This window comes from Miniopterus schreibersii, assembly GCF_964146895.1.
Source record: "Miniopterus schreibersii genome assembly, chromosome: 10".
NCBI classification, from domain to species: Eukaryota; Metazoa; Chordata; class Mammalia; order Chiroptera; family Miniopteridae; genus Miniopterus; species Miniopterus schreibersii.
The window spans coordinates 60,044,487-60,063,021 of NC_138110.1; the positions used below are offsets into that span (position 1 = coordinate 60,044,487).

The 18,535-nt window shown below is 40.6% G+C and overlaps 1 protein-coding gene across 1 annotated transcript in view; it reads left to right on the plus strand.

Annotated features, from left to right (window-relative positions):
* PIGU (phosphatidylinositol glycan anchor biosynthesis class U) overlaps positions 1-18,535 on the plus strand; it is a 76,213-nt gene that overhangs the window by 17,363 nt on the left and 40,315 nt on the right. The window contains exons 5-6 of the mRNA XM_081148922.1: positions 1,354-1,463; positions 3,943-4,043. Of these exons, the coding sequence (XP_081005048.1) occupies positions 1,354-1,463; positions 3,943-4,043 (211 nt within the window). The remainder of the gene's footprint in view (positions 1-1,353; positions 1,464-3,942; positions 4,044-18,535) is intronic.

The following is an 18,535-nucleotide window of genomic DNA, read 5'->3' on the forward strand; positions in this document are numbered from 1 at the left end:
CGTTGCCATCTATATTTTTGTTTTTGTTGTTAATCCTCACCCAAGGATATTTTTTCCATTGATTTTTAGAGAGGTAAGGGAGGGAAGGAGGGAGGGAGGGAGAGAGGGAGGGAGGGAGAGAGGAAAGGAAAGAGAAAGACATCAATGTGAGAGAGATACATCGATTAGTTGCCTCCTGAACGTGCCCCGAACAGGGCTGGGGATGGAACTCCCAACCCAGGTATGTAGCCTTGATTGGGAATTGAACCCGAGACGTTTTGGTGTGCAGGCCGACTCTAACCACTGCGCCACATGGGCCAGGGCATCATCCGTCTTTTTCATCCCTAAATCTTTACTCACACACAGTTAAGTGCTAGCTACTTTGGTTCCTCTGAATTACTCTGTTTTATAATAGGTTGCAGCATTGATTTTATACTGTCTAAATAAGATTCTTTGATTATTAGGTCAGCAGGGCTACTCATTGGGGTTCAAAGCTTTTTCCATCTATAGTCTGATCTATGTTTACTTATAGGGTTGCCTAACTTTTTTTCATTCTGGAACACACCCATGAAATTGTTGGGACATACCAGGGAAAGGCAAGAGCTTTCTACCCGATCTCACTCCCTTGCCTATCTAGCTGCCCAGCCACACCCAGCCCTCCTCCTCTTCATCATGGCCATTCCCCACTTCCTCTGTGGAAGTAAAAAACTTGAAACAGGACAGCTCAGAAGAGAACTCAGGGTACTCTGACTTTCAGGGGATCATTTCACTTTGCATGAAATTATTTCACCTTGCTGATGGGACTCTGGAGTCCTTAGGCCTCTGATAATAACTCTTCAAAATGGCTAAGAACTTTGCTTTGCCACCTAGTCATTCATATAGCCAATCAACAGATATGTATTGTTTATTCACTGCCAGGTATTGGCAATAAACATTGTCCCTCCCCTTGTGGAACTCATAGTCTAGTGAGGGAAACATGTATTAGTCACATAAATAAATTAAAAAGTTATAACTATGAACAGTGCTGTGAAAGAATGTGCATAATGGGGAGATTTTGCCTAATCTGGGTAGGAGGTGAGCGTGCCTTCCTGAGGAAGTGATTATTTTCCTGAGATCTAAAGACTGTGTGGGAGTTCACTAGGGACAGAGAAGAAGAGGTTGTTCCAGGTTAAATGTAAAGGCCTGGGAACAGGAGGGGCATGGCATCTTTATAGTATTTGAACCTAAATAGTGGGAGGTGGGGGGAGCGAGTGTGGGATGTTCTTGGAGAGGTGGGACCATGTGGGTCATGGAAGGAGTTTTGTTTTCATCGTAAAAGCAATGACAAGTAATTTGTTTCATGTGTTTTGTCTTGTGTTTTTTTTTCTTTTCCAGTTTAAGAAGCAGAAACTCCTCCTTGAACTAGACCAGTATGCCCCAGACGTGGCCGAACTCATCCGAACGCCTATGGAAATGCGTTACATCCCTCTGAAAGTAGCCCTATTGTAAGTATTCTCTGACAAAACAGGGCTCAGTGCCAGCAAATGCGAGGAAAATCTGATGAGACTTTCTCATGTTGTTTGTTGTATTTTTGGAGATTTGCAGTCTTAGTCATCAAGTATTTGCTGTAGTTCTGTTGCACAATTGGGGTTTTGGCCAGCAAAAGAGACAGAGCCATTCTGTCTCTGTTGAGACAAAGCCCCACACAGGGACATGCACAATCAACCCTTCACAGATGCTTTTTCACTTAATGCTGATCTGGGCTCCAGCCCACTTGTAACCACTGTTTGTTTCTTAAAAAAAAAAAAAAAGGAGAGAGAGATTGTTCTTCAGTTTTGATAAAATTCTGATCTTCATGTGATTGCTGTTTTGAGCAGCTTCTATCCTTATTGTACAAGTTAGTCCCCAATTTGTAGTTCAGAAAACAAATAAAGTTCCAAACAGATCCATCCCAGATACCCAGATGGGTGACCAGTATGGGGAGAGTGAAACTTATTGAGGCTCTGAGAAAGAATTCCCTAGGAATAGTCAGTGCTGCCAGTACGTTCAATTCTTTCAGGTTATTCCTGTTTATATTCCTGAGATAGGCAAATGTGAATAATTATTCAGTCACTTAATAGTCATTGAATATTAATAATATACTAGTTTTAGGGATACACAGTAAACAAGACTGACAAATTTCCACATGGAAAAACATGACCTTAGAACTTTAGAATTAGAAGGGGCCTTATGAGGACAGTAGTTTATTTAACCCTCTGCCGGTGTGTGAATCTCCTGTTCAGTAGCCCAGGTAGTTGACTGGGTAGCTGCTTCTTGAACATCACCTTCTATTTAAACTCTTTAAAAAATATATATATCTTTATTGATTTCAGAGAGAGGAAGGGAGAAAGGAGAGGGAGAAAGAGATAGAAACATCAATGATAAGAGGGTCATCAATTGGCTGTCTCCTATACGCCCCCTACTGGGGATGGAGCCCTCAACCCCGGGCATGTGCCCTGACTGGGAATTGAACTGTGATCTTCTGGTTCATAGGTTGATGCTCAACTGCTGAGCCACACCGGCCAGGCTCACCTTCTATTTAGAAATGGCTCTCTCTCCACTACCAGTTTTGAGGTATCAGTTCAAATCTATCTATTTCAGAAATATTGCTGGGAACTACTTAATAGAACCAGGGGTCTAGCAACATTATGATTCCCTTATGGACTAATATGTCTCCTGAGGGTAGTTTTGTAATAGCAGCAGCCATTTCTTTAAAGGTTGTGTAATAAGCCTATCTGTAATTGCTTCAAAAACACCAACAATTTCTAGGCCTTTGTCTTTAGAACTGCTAGTCTTACATCCCTGGGAGGTATTGGATTTAAGGTCTTTATTTGTAAATAATAATTATAATCTCCCTGAGACACTGGTATGTTTCTTCCTATCTGATAATCAGAATTATGTAACTGGTCTCCCTTTTCACTCTGTCTGCCAGGAAACGCAGGTCCAGATTTGAAGCTGATTATTACAGTGCTGTAGAAGACCCATTGGGTCTTCTTTCCTGGCCTTTACTTTCTCCTTTTATTAATGTTTTCCCTGGTCTTGATTCTTTATTTCTATTTTTATTTTACTGTAATTTTTTATTATCTGTTCTTATTTGAGCCACCTCTAATCTTTTGTGGAAGCAGGATAGAAATAAATAAAATTAATAATCCTTGATGACTATATGAGATTTCCCTACTTACCACATTTCAAATTCATTTTTTCAGTCCATTCCTTTCCATCTCAGGAAAAGACTAGATGTTTCAACTTAATTCCTTCCTAGTGGAAGTTCAGGTGTCCTGTGAAGTTCTATGGCAACTAGTTTGTCAAAGTCAGCAGATAACTTATTCTTTCCTAGGGGTCTGGCTGGGTAGATACTGTTTAACTACCAAGAGGGCTAAACCTAAGCTGCTTTGACCTCTTGAATGGGGAGAGCCTGTGTTACAGCTTAGGAACCTGACTGAGGAAAAAGTACTTTCCTGGTCTTCAGAGCCAAGTGTAGCCATTCCTAAGATATATTTTTTGGGGGAAATTGATTTAATTTTATCATTTTGAAGTCTCAAGTAGTAGGAAGAGCATAGGCTTTAGAGCCAGAAAGACCTAATTTTGAATGTATTCATTAGCTTGTGAAACCTTGGGCAAGTTAATTAATCACTGAGTCTCAGCTTCCTCATCTGCAAAATGGGAATAATGTTACTGCTAGTTTACAGGATCTCTGTAATGATTAAATAAGGTGGTTTCTTATAGACCACATAGCACAGAGTAGGGAGTGAATGTTCAGTGCCTTTTACTCAGTGGCCTCAATCCCACTCCATTCTCTTTTACTTAGGAGAACTCATTTCTAAGAAACTGCCTTCCTTTGAGTATGCTTTTAGTAAATCTCTAACTTTCTGGCTGTAGTCGCCAAGACTCTCTGGTCCTTTGACCAGGATTACTAATACCAAATATGTGTGCTTTTTCTCCCAGCTATCTCTTAAATCCCTACACGGTCTTATCTTGTGTTGCCAAGTCTACCTGCGCCATCAACAACACCCTCATTGCTTTCTTCATTTTGACCACGATAAAAGGTAAGACCCTAAAAGAGTACAAGCCCTAATTTGTGTAGGGTTTTGTAACACTTATGCTGTGGATTTTTTTAAAAATACAATGCAACACTTAAAACCATTTTAAAAAATTACACAAGTATGAGTGGATAAAAAAGCTGTGATACATTTACACAATAGAATACTACTCAGCTGTATAAAAAAGAAGGAAATCTTACCTCTTGTGCCAGCATGGATGGGCCTGGAGAGTATTATGTTAAGAGAAATAAGCCCGTCAGAGAAAGACAAATACCATATGATCTCGCTTATATGTGGAATCTAAAGAACAAAATAAACTAACAAACAAAATAGAAACAGACTCATTAATACATAAAACAGACTGACCGCTGCCAGAGGGGAGGGGAGTTGGGGAGCTAGGTGAAAAAGGTGAAGGAATTAAGCAAAACAAAAACAGTCAACAGTATGGTGATTGCCAGAAGGAAAGAGGGTGGGAGGACGTGAAAGAGGCAAAGGGAGGGTAAGTGGTAGTGGAAAGAGATGACTTTGGGTGGTAAGTGCACATGTAGTATGCAGATGATATGTTATGGAGTTGTACACCTGAAACCTGTATGGTTTTATTAAGCAGTGTCACCCAAATAAATTCAATTAAAAAAAGAAATACCAAAAAAAAATTACACAAGTAATACCAGATTATTATGGAAAATTTAGATAAGCCAAGAGAAAAGATTTATTGAAAACATCTTGAGCCCTGGCTGGTGTGGCTCAGTAGGTTGGGCATCATCCCGTGCGCCAAAAGTTTGCTGGTTCGATTGATGTTATGCTCTCACATTGATGTTTCTCTTTCTCCCTCTCCCTTCCTCTCTCTCTAAAAATCAATAAACTATTCTTTTAAAAAAAATCTGGAAAGTCTATCATTCAGAGTTACTGTTAAGATTAACATCATTTAAAAAAAATTTTTTTTCTAAAGTCTTATATTGAGATAGCAGTTCTCAGTCTCTCTCTTCTTACCTGTACCTCACCTTCTTCAAAGCATTACTTCTGGCTTTTGCTAGTATTTACTTCCATATTTCTAAATAAGACTTCATATTGCTATTTAATGAATTATAAATTTTAGACATTATCAATTCCATTCTCATGGAAGATAAAGATTTAGCGTTTTTGTACCAATATCTCCACTTTCCCTTTACCTCATTTTTTTCAAGGAGTCATATCACAGTTTTGATTAAGTCACTAGTTGGTACCTGTATTTTATGACACTATTATTTACTGCTGGGCAAATAGTAACTAAGATTACTTTTTCTTTCTTGCACAACCTTTTATCTTTCCTGGGGTCAGTAATTCTCTTTTTTTTGCTTGCTTGTTAGTTTTGCTTAGTCTTTTTTTTTTTTTTTTTTTGCTTAGTCTTGTACCAGTTACTATGATTTCCCCCAGTTGCTTCGCTAGATCTGTCAATTGCCTAACAATATTTTTAAAAAATACTTAAAGAGGCCGGCCAGGCGTGGCTCAGTGGTTGAGTGTCAGCCCTAGGATCCAGGCGATCAGGGTTCGATTCCCGGTCAGGGCACATGCCTGGGTTGTGGGCTCGATCTCTAGTCGGGAGTGTGCAGGGGGCAGCTGATCAATGACTCTCTCATCATTGATGTTTCTATCTCTCTCTCCCTCTCCTTTCCTCTCTCTGAAATCAATAAAGATATATTTTAAAAGTACTTAAAGACATCAAATAGTCTATCGGTTCTATTTTATTTTTAATTTTTTTTTTTTTTTTTTTAATTTCAGAGGGAGGAAGGGAGAGGGAGAGAGAGATAGAAACACCAATGCTGAGAGAGAATCATTGATTGGCTGCCTCCTGCACACCCCCCACGGGGTATCTAGTCCACAACCTGGGGAGGTGCCCCGACCGGGAATCAAACCATGACCTGCTGGTTCATAGGTCCATGCTCAAACCACTGAGCCATGCCGGTTGGTGGGTTCTGTTATTTTTCTGGAGACCTCCCTCCTACGTCCTCCATTCTGCCAGAATTTGTCCTGGTTGTCTGGGCCTGGTGCAGTGCTGTTATAGTGGGACTTTCCTTTATAATTATCATAATTCTCCTGCATTATATTCCTTATTTCCTGGATTCCTTCTCTCCTTGATTGATTTTTTCTCTTTGTTTTGCTGAAATACCTCCTCTAGTAATTTTCTAAGAAAGGATGTATTAAATATATATCTTGAGTCGTTTTATGTGCGAAAAATATTTTTGTTCTAGTTTAGCACCAAATTAAGTAGTTGGGGCAGAGTATTGAGTTCTAGATTGAAAAAACTTTTCCTTCAGAATTTTGAAGGCATTGCTTTACTGTCATGTAGCCTCCTGGTTGTTATTGAGCATTTGAATGTCATTATATGTAACCCAATTTTTTTTCTGAAAGATTTAGGAACTTCTTTTTATCCTCAGTGTTTTGAAATTTCATAATGCTATGTCTTGACATGGGTCTTTCTTCATTCATTATACTGGGCAATTGGTAGGTCCTTTCAATGTAGAGACTAGTGTTCTTTAGTTCTAGAAGATGTTTCTGTAGTATTTTTCAAATTCTCTCTGTCCCCTTATTTGGAATGTCTAGTAAGTACTGGACTTTCTTGATTGATTTAATTTGCATATTTTATTTTCTATTGATAGTTCCATCTTTTTTACTTCCTCTTTTTTCTGGGATATTTCTTTGTTTTTGTCTTCCAACTCCTCTATTGAATTTTTAATTTTTCTATTATTTTTTTAAGTTCTTTCTTGGTCTCCAATTATTTTTTATTTTTTTGAAGCAGCCTATTATTTTTTTATCACCACAATATTCTTTCTTATCTCTCTGAGTTTTGTTTCCCCCCCCAGTTCTCATCTGTTCCAAGCATAGTCTTTTTGTCTTCCTGCTCATGCCCCCACCACTTTGTTTTCCTGTTTCTTTTGGGCTCTGTCTTTCATATGGGACGCTTTTCTCATTTATGGTGATCCTTGGCTGTCTGTTTATGTTTAAGAGTGAGGCATAACATGTTGATTTGAGATGGCTCAGGCAGGACTTGTTAATGGATCATTTTCACTATAGGGAGATCAGGCATTGGACTGACCTTTTTTGTTGGAGGTATCCCTAAATGTCATAATTTATAGGTTTTCCTTTTCTGTGAAACTATTTAGTGTTTCCAGAGAGGAATTCTCCAATTTCCTGCCTAAGGGTAACAGTTAGAGTTGCAGTGGGGTAAGGGGGTTCATGTGACCAACTGTTGAAGTTGTGAGAATATGAACAGAGGAGATGGCTGATTGCAATGTGTAGAGTTTATGTAATCTCATCACTCTTCAGCCCACACTTATCTGCAGGCCATTACTGTGCTTAGTGTGCCCTAGACCTGTGCTTCTTCAGTTAATATTCACCAGAACTGTAGCCTCTGGGGATGGAGTAGAAAGAAGGGTAGAGTGTATAGGGGTAGTTACCTGGCTGCATACAGTTGAGATGAGACCTGGGCTTCTGCCTAGTCTGAATACACACTTTCAGCTTGATTTTCATCTCAGTACTTTACCTCACCTTCCATAGTATCTGATGCCTTCAAGGTGTTGAATTTCTCAGAAGTTCTGTGGAGTGAGTGGCCTAATTTTTATTGGTATTCCTCTCTGAGGCCCCTGAGCTGTAATTTCTTCCACATTGCTCGGTCATTTATTCCTCTTCTACCTGCTTTACGTTTGTACTATTGTATTAAATTTTATTTTGCTATAATCTCCTCTCCTGTTCTTTGTGGTTTAAGACAAGTTTTATTCCTTTATTGCCATTATAGTGAGGTTTTTAGAAAGGGAGATGATACACACATGACCAGTCTACCATTTTTAACTGGAAGTCTATTAGCTTTGGGGGTATACATCTCTAGATTCTTCCCGCCATTTTTCTTTCAAACTTTTAAATATTGTATCTATTAACTATCACCACGAAAATGTTACTTAACAAACCACTTCAAGTCTCAGTGGTTTAAAACAATAATATGCATTAGCTTATATATCTGTAAGTCAACATGGACCAGCTAATCTAGGTTGGACGTGGCTAGGCAGTTTGTTGGTTTCATCAGGGCTCATTCATGCATCAGTAGCTAGCTGTAGTTGGTTAAACTAGACTGAACTCCTCTCCACATGTCTGTCATCCTCCTGGACCAGGGGACTAATTTAGGTATGTTCTTGTCATCTTGATGGCAGAGGCACAACTGTGAGAAAGCCCAGTCAGGCATGCGCTTTTTAAGTTTCTGGTTGCATCACATGCTAACATGCCATTGATCAAAACATAGTACATGGCCGAGCGCAGGAGACTTCCATTCTGCTCACCATGGAAGGGCACTGCAAAGTTACATGGTAAATGGCCTGGACACAGGGAGGGGTATAGAATCGGGACCAAAAATACAATCTACCACATAGGTCAATAAACATCTAGTCTGTCAATTTTAATGACTACATATTATTCCATTATATGGATGAATATATAGGAATTCTTTAACCAACTTCTACTAATTAAATATTTAGTTCATTTTTCAGTTTTTAACTATTTATATAATACTACAAATTAATTTCTAATGTACAGTAATTTTCGCATCCATGTTCAGTTATTTTCTTAAAATAAAGTCCTAGAAATAGAACTGTTATGTCACTGGGTATATACTTTCTTTAGGATTTCTGAAATTTACTGCTAAATTGCCTTCAAGTGTTTTATCAATTTATACTCCCATAAGAAGTGTGTGAGAGTCATTATTTTCATACATTGTTGCTAAATAGTTTGCACACTCAGGAAATAAAGAATCAAAAGTTTTACATAGAACCTTTTACTTATAGTTTACTTACCTTTTCTAGGGTGGTATATGGAAATGACTTAGGTCTTTTTGTAGGCCGCTTAGTATTAACTTATAAGGTTACTGAAAATAACTGGTTATTGCATAACCTGAATTATCTTGTTCTGAAGACTGTGCTCTGAAATAGTGAAGACTCTTTACTGTGTGAATACCCGGGGCTTCAGTCCTGGTTTCCAGAGCCCCAGGTTCAGGTAGAATCATTAATCAAGGTTTCTGGTTTCCATTAAAATAAGGACTATATGCTGCAGCCGGGCAGAAGGGACTGAGCTCTGGCCTGTGAAATGTCACCTTTAAGACAGCCGAGCACAGAGCTAGAAATACTGAAGACATGCCCCCTGAAGGTGCATATAATAGGAGTCTTATGCAAAAGTGTAAATTATACCATTTTAAAAACATCTTTTATATAACCTTTTAAGTCAATGGGAAAGTTTTGTTTGGGGAAAAAAACGTAAAAATGTATGTATCTTTTTTGCAGCCATACTGTTTTTGGTCCTCAGAACAAATAAAAATTTTTTTTATTGTATCACTCCAGATTTCTGTCAATGAATTTATAGACATTTTTTTGTAATGTTATACAATTTTGTTTGACTTTTATCACTTATTTCATAGGAATCATGTGGCTGGTCATATATTTGCAGTTACTTTCAATCCAAATTTAATTTTTAAAAATTTTAGTAGTTCAAGTATTTGGTAAGAATAAAAGATATTCAAACAAAGCAAATGAGAAGTGAAAGTCTGTTATCACCCCTCCCTACCTTCACTCTGTTCCTCAAGTATATCATGGGATCCTAGGCCTTCCCTTTTGCTGGACATTTGTTACTTTCCACTGTTGGCAGCTGTAGAGATCATCACAAATAACATTTCTAATCTGTTAAAATATTTGGAGAATTCTATTTTAGTTAGATCTATGAACTACTCTAACTCTTTGAGTATATTTGTAGTAATTCCTACAAAAGTATATGCAGGAGGTTAGTTCACTTATAAAATATGCAGGTCATATTTTTACATTTCACATTTGCCCCACATACTTAGATGTTTAATAAAATTCATAAAGGAATAATTCACTATTTAAAGGAGAAAACAATTGGGAGAATTCACAAATGAAGAAATATAAATGATTGAAAAATATGAAATATTTATCCAACTCCATAGATAATTAATAAAGAAAAGCAAATTGAAATAACATAGAAGTGGCTTTTTCCCCCCTTTCAAGTTGCCAAAGATTTTGGAAGATAATTTTCAGTGCTGGCAATGATACTGTTCAAATAGCTATTCTCCTACCGGACAAGCTGACTTATACATTAGCATAGCCCTCTTGGCAAGTAGTTTGGCAGTAGTCTTAAAATGTTTGTACTTAAATTCTTCAAAATAGAGAGGAATGCTAAGTAAAACAGTTTGTTCATATAGTTAAATACAGTGTGTCCATGAACGTGTTTAAAAATAATTGCAAATTATGTGGGAATACACTTCTTTTTTAAAGCAGAATACAAAATTGTATATTTTAATAAAGTATAATCTCAACTATGTTAATATACAACAAAAATAGATAGAAAATAGATTCCAAAAGAGTAAGTTGTTTCTGTACAGTGACTTTATGGGTAATTTTCATTTCTTTTTCATCTGTTTTTTTCCAAAGTTTCTTCAGTGAGCACATAATTAAAAATAAATTAACTTAGTGGGTAAGAAGACAGGGACAGAGGAAGTATACTTCACAACTCTCTCTTTACACTGCCAAGGAGCAGGCGTCCCGCAGAAGAGAGTGGCCTCATTTGCTCTGTCTTGACTCTTTCTACTTGCTCTCCCTTTGGCTTCCTTTGTGGCAGCCCAGGGTTGCCTGAGACACACTGAGAGAGGCCAGGACAAGGTCTGGGCCATTATATTGTGATGTCCTTGTTGGGGAGTTGGCCAGGAAACACAGGTCTGTGGGCAGGTGGATGTTAGTTTAGTAGAGCAGCTTGGGTTTCACTTCAAAGGTGGGGGCTTTGGTCTAGGATACTCTGTCTCTCAGTGAGCTGATGAAGTACTCCATCCCTATGAAGTAGTCTTCATTAGGCTTTAAAAAGAAAAACAGACAGATGTTAATAGGTACTCCTTCTGTTCACTGTTGGTATTTGTCAACAAACAAATGTTCCAGACTAGAAATTCTCAAGGTTTGCCATCTAAGGACCCTTCCAACTCTCCTTATTGCACTAAAAGAGGCCTGTGTGACAGGACTTGCTTCCCAAGGAAAAAGAAGGATCAGTACTATCAGAGGCAGTCCAGCGTGATTAAGAGCTCAGGCTGCACTGATGTGAGACAGATCAGGTAGCCAGTCCCAGCTCCACCATTTCCTGCCTATATCACCTTGAGCCAGTCATTTAACTCTTCTGGCCTCCATTTCCTTATCTGGAACATGGGTGTTGAAACAGTCCCCACTGCAAAGAGTGAATGTAAGGAATGAATGAGAATGTAAATGCATATAAATGCATTTAATGTAAGTGCATGTAAAACACTTAGCATGGTGTCCTGGCCAGAGTGGCTCAGTTGGTTGAGCATCATCCTGTGCAGCGAAAGGTTGGCTCGATTTCCGGTCAGGGCACATACCTGGTTTACAGGTTCAAGCCCTGGTTCGGGCACCACAGAAGGCAACCGAAGGGTGGTTCTCTCTCTCTCTCTCTCTCTCTCTCTCTCTCTCTCTCTCTCCCCCCCCCTCCCTCCTTCCCTTCTCCTTCCTCTCTCCAAGCATGCCCTTGGGTGAGAATTTTAAAAAAGCAAAACTTAGCTTGGTGTAGGGGCATGTGCATGTGCTCAGTGCTCAGTAAATGGTAGTGCTGGTTGTTATTATTTTTTTAATCTTCAACCAAGGATTCCCCCCCCCCCCCATTGCTTTTCAGAGAGAGTGGAAAGAAGGGAGGGAGGGAGGGAGGGAGGGAGGGAGGGAGGGAGGGAGGGAGGAGAGAAAGAGAAAGAAACATCTTTTTGAGAAAGACACATTGATTGGTTGCCTCCCACATGCCTTGGACCAGGGCCCAGGATGGAGCCTGCAACCAAGGTATGTGCCGTTGACCAGAATTGAACCTGAGACTCTTTAGTCCATGGGCTGATGATGCTCTAACCACTGAGCCAAACTGGCTAGGGTGCTGGTTGTTATTTTTAATAAATTCTTCTTTTTAAAAGATCCCTCAGGATTGATATTTTCACCAAGCCTTCTGGGGAGCGCTGGGAGGAGATTAAAGGAGAGATTTTTCCTGGAGCCCAGCCCTGGAAGAACAATGGCAGAGTGACAATTCTGAGGTCTGCTGACCCCATCATTTCCACCTGTGGTTACCCTAGGCCCTAGATTTTTGCTACCCTAGGGCAGCAATTTTCAATCTTTTCTTCACATAAACTAGTTACTAAAATTCTGCGACACACCAAAAAGTTTCTTTTTTGTCAATCTGACAGGAAAAAAAATAGGTATAATAATAATAGTAATTATCCTTTTTGCTTCACAGTGACTTTTTAAAAAATCAGGTGCTGCCCTGGCCAGTGTTGCTCACTGGTTAGAGCATCTGCCCACACACTGAAGGGTTGAAGGTTTGATTTCCCATCAAGGGCACGTACCTGGGCTGCAGGCTCAATCCCTGGCCTCTGTCAGGGCGGGTGCAGGAGGCAACCAATCGATGTTTCCTCTCTCTCTCTCTGTCTCTCCCCCCCACTCTCAGAAGAGCAATGGAAAAAATATCCTTGGGTGAGGGTTAAAAAAAGAAAAATAATTAACCAATCAAACACAACCTTATTATTAGACGTGTCTAATGAGATACAACCCTATTCTGTGATCTCTGTTTATTGTTCAAGACGAGGCATTTACACCGGACACCTGTGTGCTGGCTGTTGTCATTGTTTTTTTTACAATCTAAGGGAGAAGAGGTCAGCGCCCCTGAATAAATAGTCAAGTATTGCATGTTTTAAGAATTCTCGCGGCGCACCGGCTGAAAATCACTGCTGTAGGGCAAACCCCTTCGCATGAAGAGAGTCATAGAGGAGCCAAGGACCCAAAGCCAAAGCAGCCTGGGGTTCAGTTTTGTCACATTTACCCAGCTTCAAAACCTGCTTGTTCTTCTGCCCTGGGTGGTTTGCTCAGTGGTTAGAGCGCCAGCCTGTGGACCGAAGGGCCCCAGGTCAGATTCCTGCCCAGTTGCAGGCTCCATCCCTGGCCTCGCCGGGACACATGTGGAGGCAGCCTGTCGATGTGTCTCTCTCATATTGATGTTTCTCCCTCCCCCCTCTCTTCTCTCTTTCTCTGAAAAGCAATGAAAAAATACCCTTGGGCGAAGATTAAAAAACAAACAAAAAAACCCTGCTTGTTCTAGTTGCCAGCTCTCTAGCCTCAGGCACATCACCCAGCTTTGAGAGCTTCAGTTTGATCACAGAGATAATATCCACCTTCTAGATCAGGGGAGGAATCCGTGAGAACTAGAAAATGCTTAACACGCTTCCTTCCCAGAACCTGCTCAGCAAATAGTTGCTCTGCTTATTGTGATTTTCATGGTACAGCAAGATGGAGATCAAGAGTGTAGCCTAATGATGCAATTTAAGAACGTGGGGCCTGGAATGAGACTGTCTGGGTTCAAGCCCTATTCCTATTATTCAGTAGTTTGGTGACCCTGGGCAAATAACCTCTCTTTTCTTCAGTTTCCATGTGTGTAAAATGGGGAGAGTAATAGTACCCACTTTGTGGAGTTATTGGAAGGACTAAATTAAAGTGCCTACAGTCCTGGCTGGAACAGAGTACGTGCCAGAATCATTACTGATATGAATGGACTACTCTGAGAGAGCCTGCCTGTTAAAAGCACGTTTGGCAAGGAAATGTTGTATGTTGGGCCAGGCCCCAGCATCGCTGCCTCCTCTCCGGCAATCTTGCTTGTTCCTTACGCCCTAGTGCAACTTCCTCTTCTGAGTGTCCTGTGGATTCTTAGTCCTTTTGACCATATTCTAGTCTGTCCTATTGCCTGTCCTGGTACAGGTCACTGTCTATTATCCGCTCTCTGCTCACTCCACTTAAAGTCCATATCCTGCGCCAGCCCCCAGAGCTCCACCGTGCCTGTATTCCAGCTCTGTCTGCAGCTATGCTACCCATCCAGGCCCAGATCACTTCAAGGTTCAGCCCCTGGAAGCAGAGCATTACCCCAGGTCTTGCAGAGGCTTGTTTGGCCACCACCCTCACACAAACAGGGAGTTGGAAAACATTCAAAGGTAGATTATATAGATAATGAAATTCCTGATACTATAGCCAGTGTACATATACATTTGCCTTATTCACTTCAATATTCCTATGATAAGGCCAAAGACTAGGGCATGTACAGAAAATTTAGTGTGTAGGTATCTGGGCTGTACTACCAGATAAACAGTAGATTATTATTATCATTTATTATTATTATTTTTAAACTCACAGTCCCCTTGGCATAATTCATCCTGGTTGGATGGGTAGGATGCCCTAGCTCTTGCTCAGATGAGGCTGCCACTTCAGGCATTATTTCAGGTGTCCTGTCTAAGCCTGTGGGCAGGTGTTTTTAGATTGTGCAAGCTAAGCCCTCCATGAGCTGACCCATACCTACCTGCTTGCTGAGATCTTTTTAGATATTAACTTTTTATTGAAAAATATAACATATAGACAGAAAGGTGCACAAATCATTAGTGTACAGTTAAATGAATTTTCACAAAATGACATATAACCCTCACTCAGATTAAGAAACAAAATGTTATTGACATCCACAAGAGAGCCCCCTTTGCTTCCTCTTCCAGTTTTTCCTCCCAACTCTCACCCTATTTTTGAAATGTTGAGCTAATTACAGTCCCCACCCTTCCATCCCCAGCACACCATTCTCTCTTGCCCTCCTGCCTGTTCAAATGCTGTTTCCTTAGACTGCCAGGCTTCATCTACCATTGTTCAAAACTCAGGTGTCAGCTTCCCCTGATGGGATAGGTATACTTTCTTAATACTTTCCTCCTGTATTTGTCATTACTTACTGGGAGCTCCCTGAGGACAGAGCCTATCTGAGTCACCAGTCTCCCTGGCACCCAGCACAGGCTTGGCATAGAGCAGGCAGCCCAGAAATATTTACTTATTGCAGTTTGTCTAAAGTAATTAAAGTCAAATTTTACTTCAAACATGTATCACCCTCCTTCTGCCTTCCTAGCTCATTTTTTCTTGCTCCTTCTAGCTTTTTTCAAAAAATAGCGTCCTGTCTGCTTCTCTTGTGTGCCTCCATACTCCCCCTCACTTTTTCTCAGACTGTGCATGTGCCCTGTCCACACCTGCCCGGCATCCCACACACTAGGCTCCTGACTGTTGCAGTCCCACATTTCTGCCTCCAGATTGCAGGTCTCAGCCATCCGATAGTTTACACCACCAAGAGCATTCTGTGCCCGGCTCCCGGCCACACAAGTTCTCAACTGCCATTTTGCAGGCTCTGTTTTATTCAAGAGTCAGATTTATTTTGTGCTTTGCCTATGTTTCATTACCCATGGGTTTTCCTTTCTCAGGAACATTGGTTTCAGCTAGACTTATTGTAGTGATCATTTAGCAAATACAGATATTAAATCATTATGCTGTACACCTGAAACTAATATGATGTTATATGTCAATTATATCTCATTTTTTAAAAAGAACATTGGTTTTGTTTAATATGCTTGCATTTTTAAAAAGGATTTCATTTGTATCATTGAATGATATTCATTCATTTGTTCATCACATGTGCCAAGCACTGTGCTAGGTGCTGCAGATTCAAAGTTAAAAGAGGTTTTTTGCCCTTGAGAAAGTCACAGACAAATGGGGAAAGAGAGAAACATTAGCAAATTATTATAAGATAGTATCAGTATTGAAAGAGACTATTGAATGAATTAAGAGAATGGGCACTGGAATTAGCTGAGGGATTCTATTACTTAAAGTGATACATGACTTAACCTTTCCATTTCTGTACCTTGTTTTCTTCATCTGTAAAATGGGTAGAATAAAAATGGGTAGGAAAATTAGAGCTTTCACAAGGTTGTTGTGATGTTTACTGGGGGCGTGTTGTGTGTGTGTGTGTGTGTGTGTGTGTGTGTGTGTGTGTGTGGTTGAAGCCAGGTACTGTTTTAGATATAGAGGATAGGTGCCTGGCACCTAGTAAGTGATCAATAAATGTTAGCTATAATCACTAGTATTATCATGTCTACTTAGGCCTTATAGAGGAAGTGGCATTTCAATTGGCCTCTCAAGGATAGGTCTCTACTAGAACGAGGGCAGGGAAGGACAGCTTAGGCAGAAGGAATGGCCTGAGAACAGACACAGAGGAAAAAAATGGCATGATGTTCTTAGAAATTGCGGTGTGGCCCATTGTAACTGGAAGACGGGGTATGTGTAGGAGAGTGGTGAGAGGTGAAGCTGGAGAAATAGACCCAGAGACTGAAGGGTCTTGTTTGTTGTTAGAGTTTGGACTTAATCCGATAGATGAAATAGAACCATCAGAAGTCTATGGAGAGGCTTGTCACAATTTAAACTGTGTTTTGGAAAGATCCTTCTCGTGCTTCTGTGGAGAATGGACTAGATAGGAGGGGGTTGGGGAGATCACTGAGGAGAAGGAAGAGGCTGCTGACAACTCCTGGTGAGATGATGAGAGCAAGAACTGCAGTGAGGGATGTCCCAGAGGTGGGTCCACAGGGCATGGTGGCTGGTGGAAGGACTGTGGGACTGGAGGGGTGGAGAATAGCTGGGGTGTCTGGGGGGGATATTGATGCCACTTACTAGCCAAGAGAATAGCAGAAGGAACACATTTTTCCTTCCTAATGATTTTATTTGAGGAAGGAAGGAAACTCACCCGTCTATTCTGTTTTAGGCTATGCGCCCTTTCTTTTCTCTTGGGCCTTATAAATAGTCAGCTGCTGCAGACAAGTAATTACTGATCGCAGGCAATTAGGACAGGAGGTGGCTGTGTTTATTTCACTCTCTGGTGTCTTCTGCGGGGGGGAGAGAGGTGGAAGTCATGTGTTTGTTTTCACCACATTTGTAAGAATGGGTGATGTTGGAACATTAGCCTCCCTTCTGTGGTAACAGACACATGGGCCTCTTCTCTCCCAATCTCTGTAGAAAACATGTTCAATTAAAAGGTTTTTTCCAGCACTGGCCAGTGGTTCAGTTGGTTAGAGTATCATCCTGTACACCAAAAGGTTGCGGGTTCGATTCTTTGTCAGGGCACACACCTAGGTTGCGAGTTTGATCCCTGTTCCTGGGGCGCACGGGACAGTCACACTGGTCAGGGCCGTTCTTTTCTCCCTAAAATCAATGAAAACATATTCATGGTTGAGGAGAAAAACAAGTTTTTTTCAGTTTTTTCCCTGCTCTTAGCCAGTTTCCCACAAAATATCATTAGATTGTTGGCCAAGTCAAGGAATCCTGAACCCATCCTAGTTGTTGGGCTCCATAACATCACCACTGCCATCTTCCTGTCTCAGAGTTGACCTGGATCTAGTTCTAGGCGTATGTGGCTGAACAGGTGTCTGGGGGCCTCTGCTGGTGGCACAGCTTTGCTGGGCATGATTCTGTGCTTGCTTAGCCATATTTACAAGTACCCTGGATACAGGATATCATGCCTGGCACTGATTAACATGGCAAGACAGCCCATCCCATAGAATTCTGTCCTTTGTCTTTTACTTCCAGCTTCCTCCTTTCTCTGCCTTCCTTCCACTTTCTTTGAACCAGGAATTGTTCCCTAGGTGGTGAGTTTCCTTGGTTAAGGGATGGAACACTCAAAGTTATTTTCTCTCTACCCCTTTTCCCATAAAGTAGTCACATTCATAATCCTCACTCTTCCAAGATGGATCTTAGATGCTTCAAGTAGATAGACCGCTTTGGTGGGCAGAAAATCCTGTTTGTCTCTGGAGCTGGGTTGGTAGAGGGTGAAACTACTTGGACTGAGTGGGGTGACTAGTTCCTCCTGTTAGGAAGCACCATTGAGAGGATGTTTGTTATTTTCAGTGAACAGTTGACTCCACACTAATAACAGTGATCATGGCCCGGCCAGTCGTGGCTCAGCGGTTGAGCGCCAACCTAGGATCCAGGTGATCGGGGTTCGGTTCCCGGCCAGGGCACATGCCCCGGTTGCAGGCTGGATCCCCAGTCGGGAGCGTGCAGGAGGCAGCCAATCAATGACTCTCATCATTGATGTTTCTATCTCTCTCTGTCCCTCTCCTTTTCTCTGTCTGAAATCAATAAAGATATATTTTTTAAAAAAGTGATCATGGATATTGTCATTTTATGAAACATTATCATTATAGGACACCAGCTTTGGACTATCAATTACACTCTACTGATTTCTAGGCTACTTTGAAACTTCTGTTGTAAACTAGGCTTTTCTAGCCTTGGCTTTAATGTACTCTATCTTAAACCATCTGAAAGGGAATAGCTATTTGTTTTTTGAAAAAAAAGAAATCAGTCTTTTTCTTAAGACAGAAGCATTGGGGAGAAAAAGGGACATCTGTAATATTTTAAACAAAAATAAAATTAAAAAAAAAAAGACAAAAGCAAAGCATGTTTTCATTATAGAAAGTTTGGAAACTACAGAGAAGCAAAAGTATGAAAAAGTATCCATAATCCAACAAGACAGAGATAACCACTATGAACGTTGTGGCCTAGCCTTTTAGCCTTTTTTAAAAAAATGTGTTTATGTATATATTT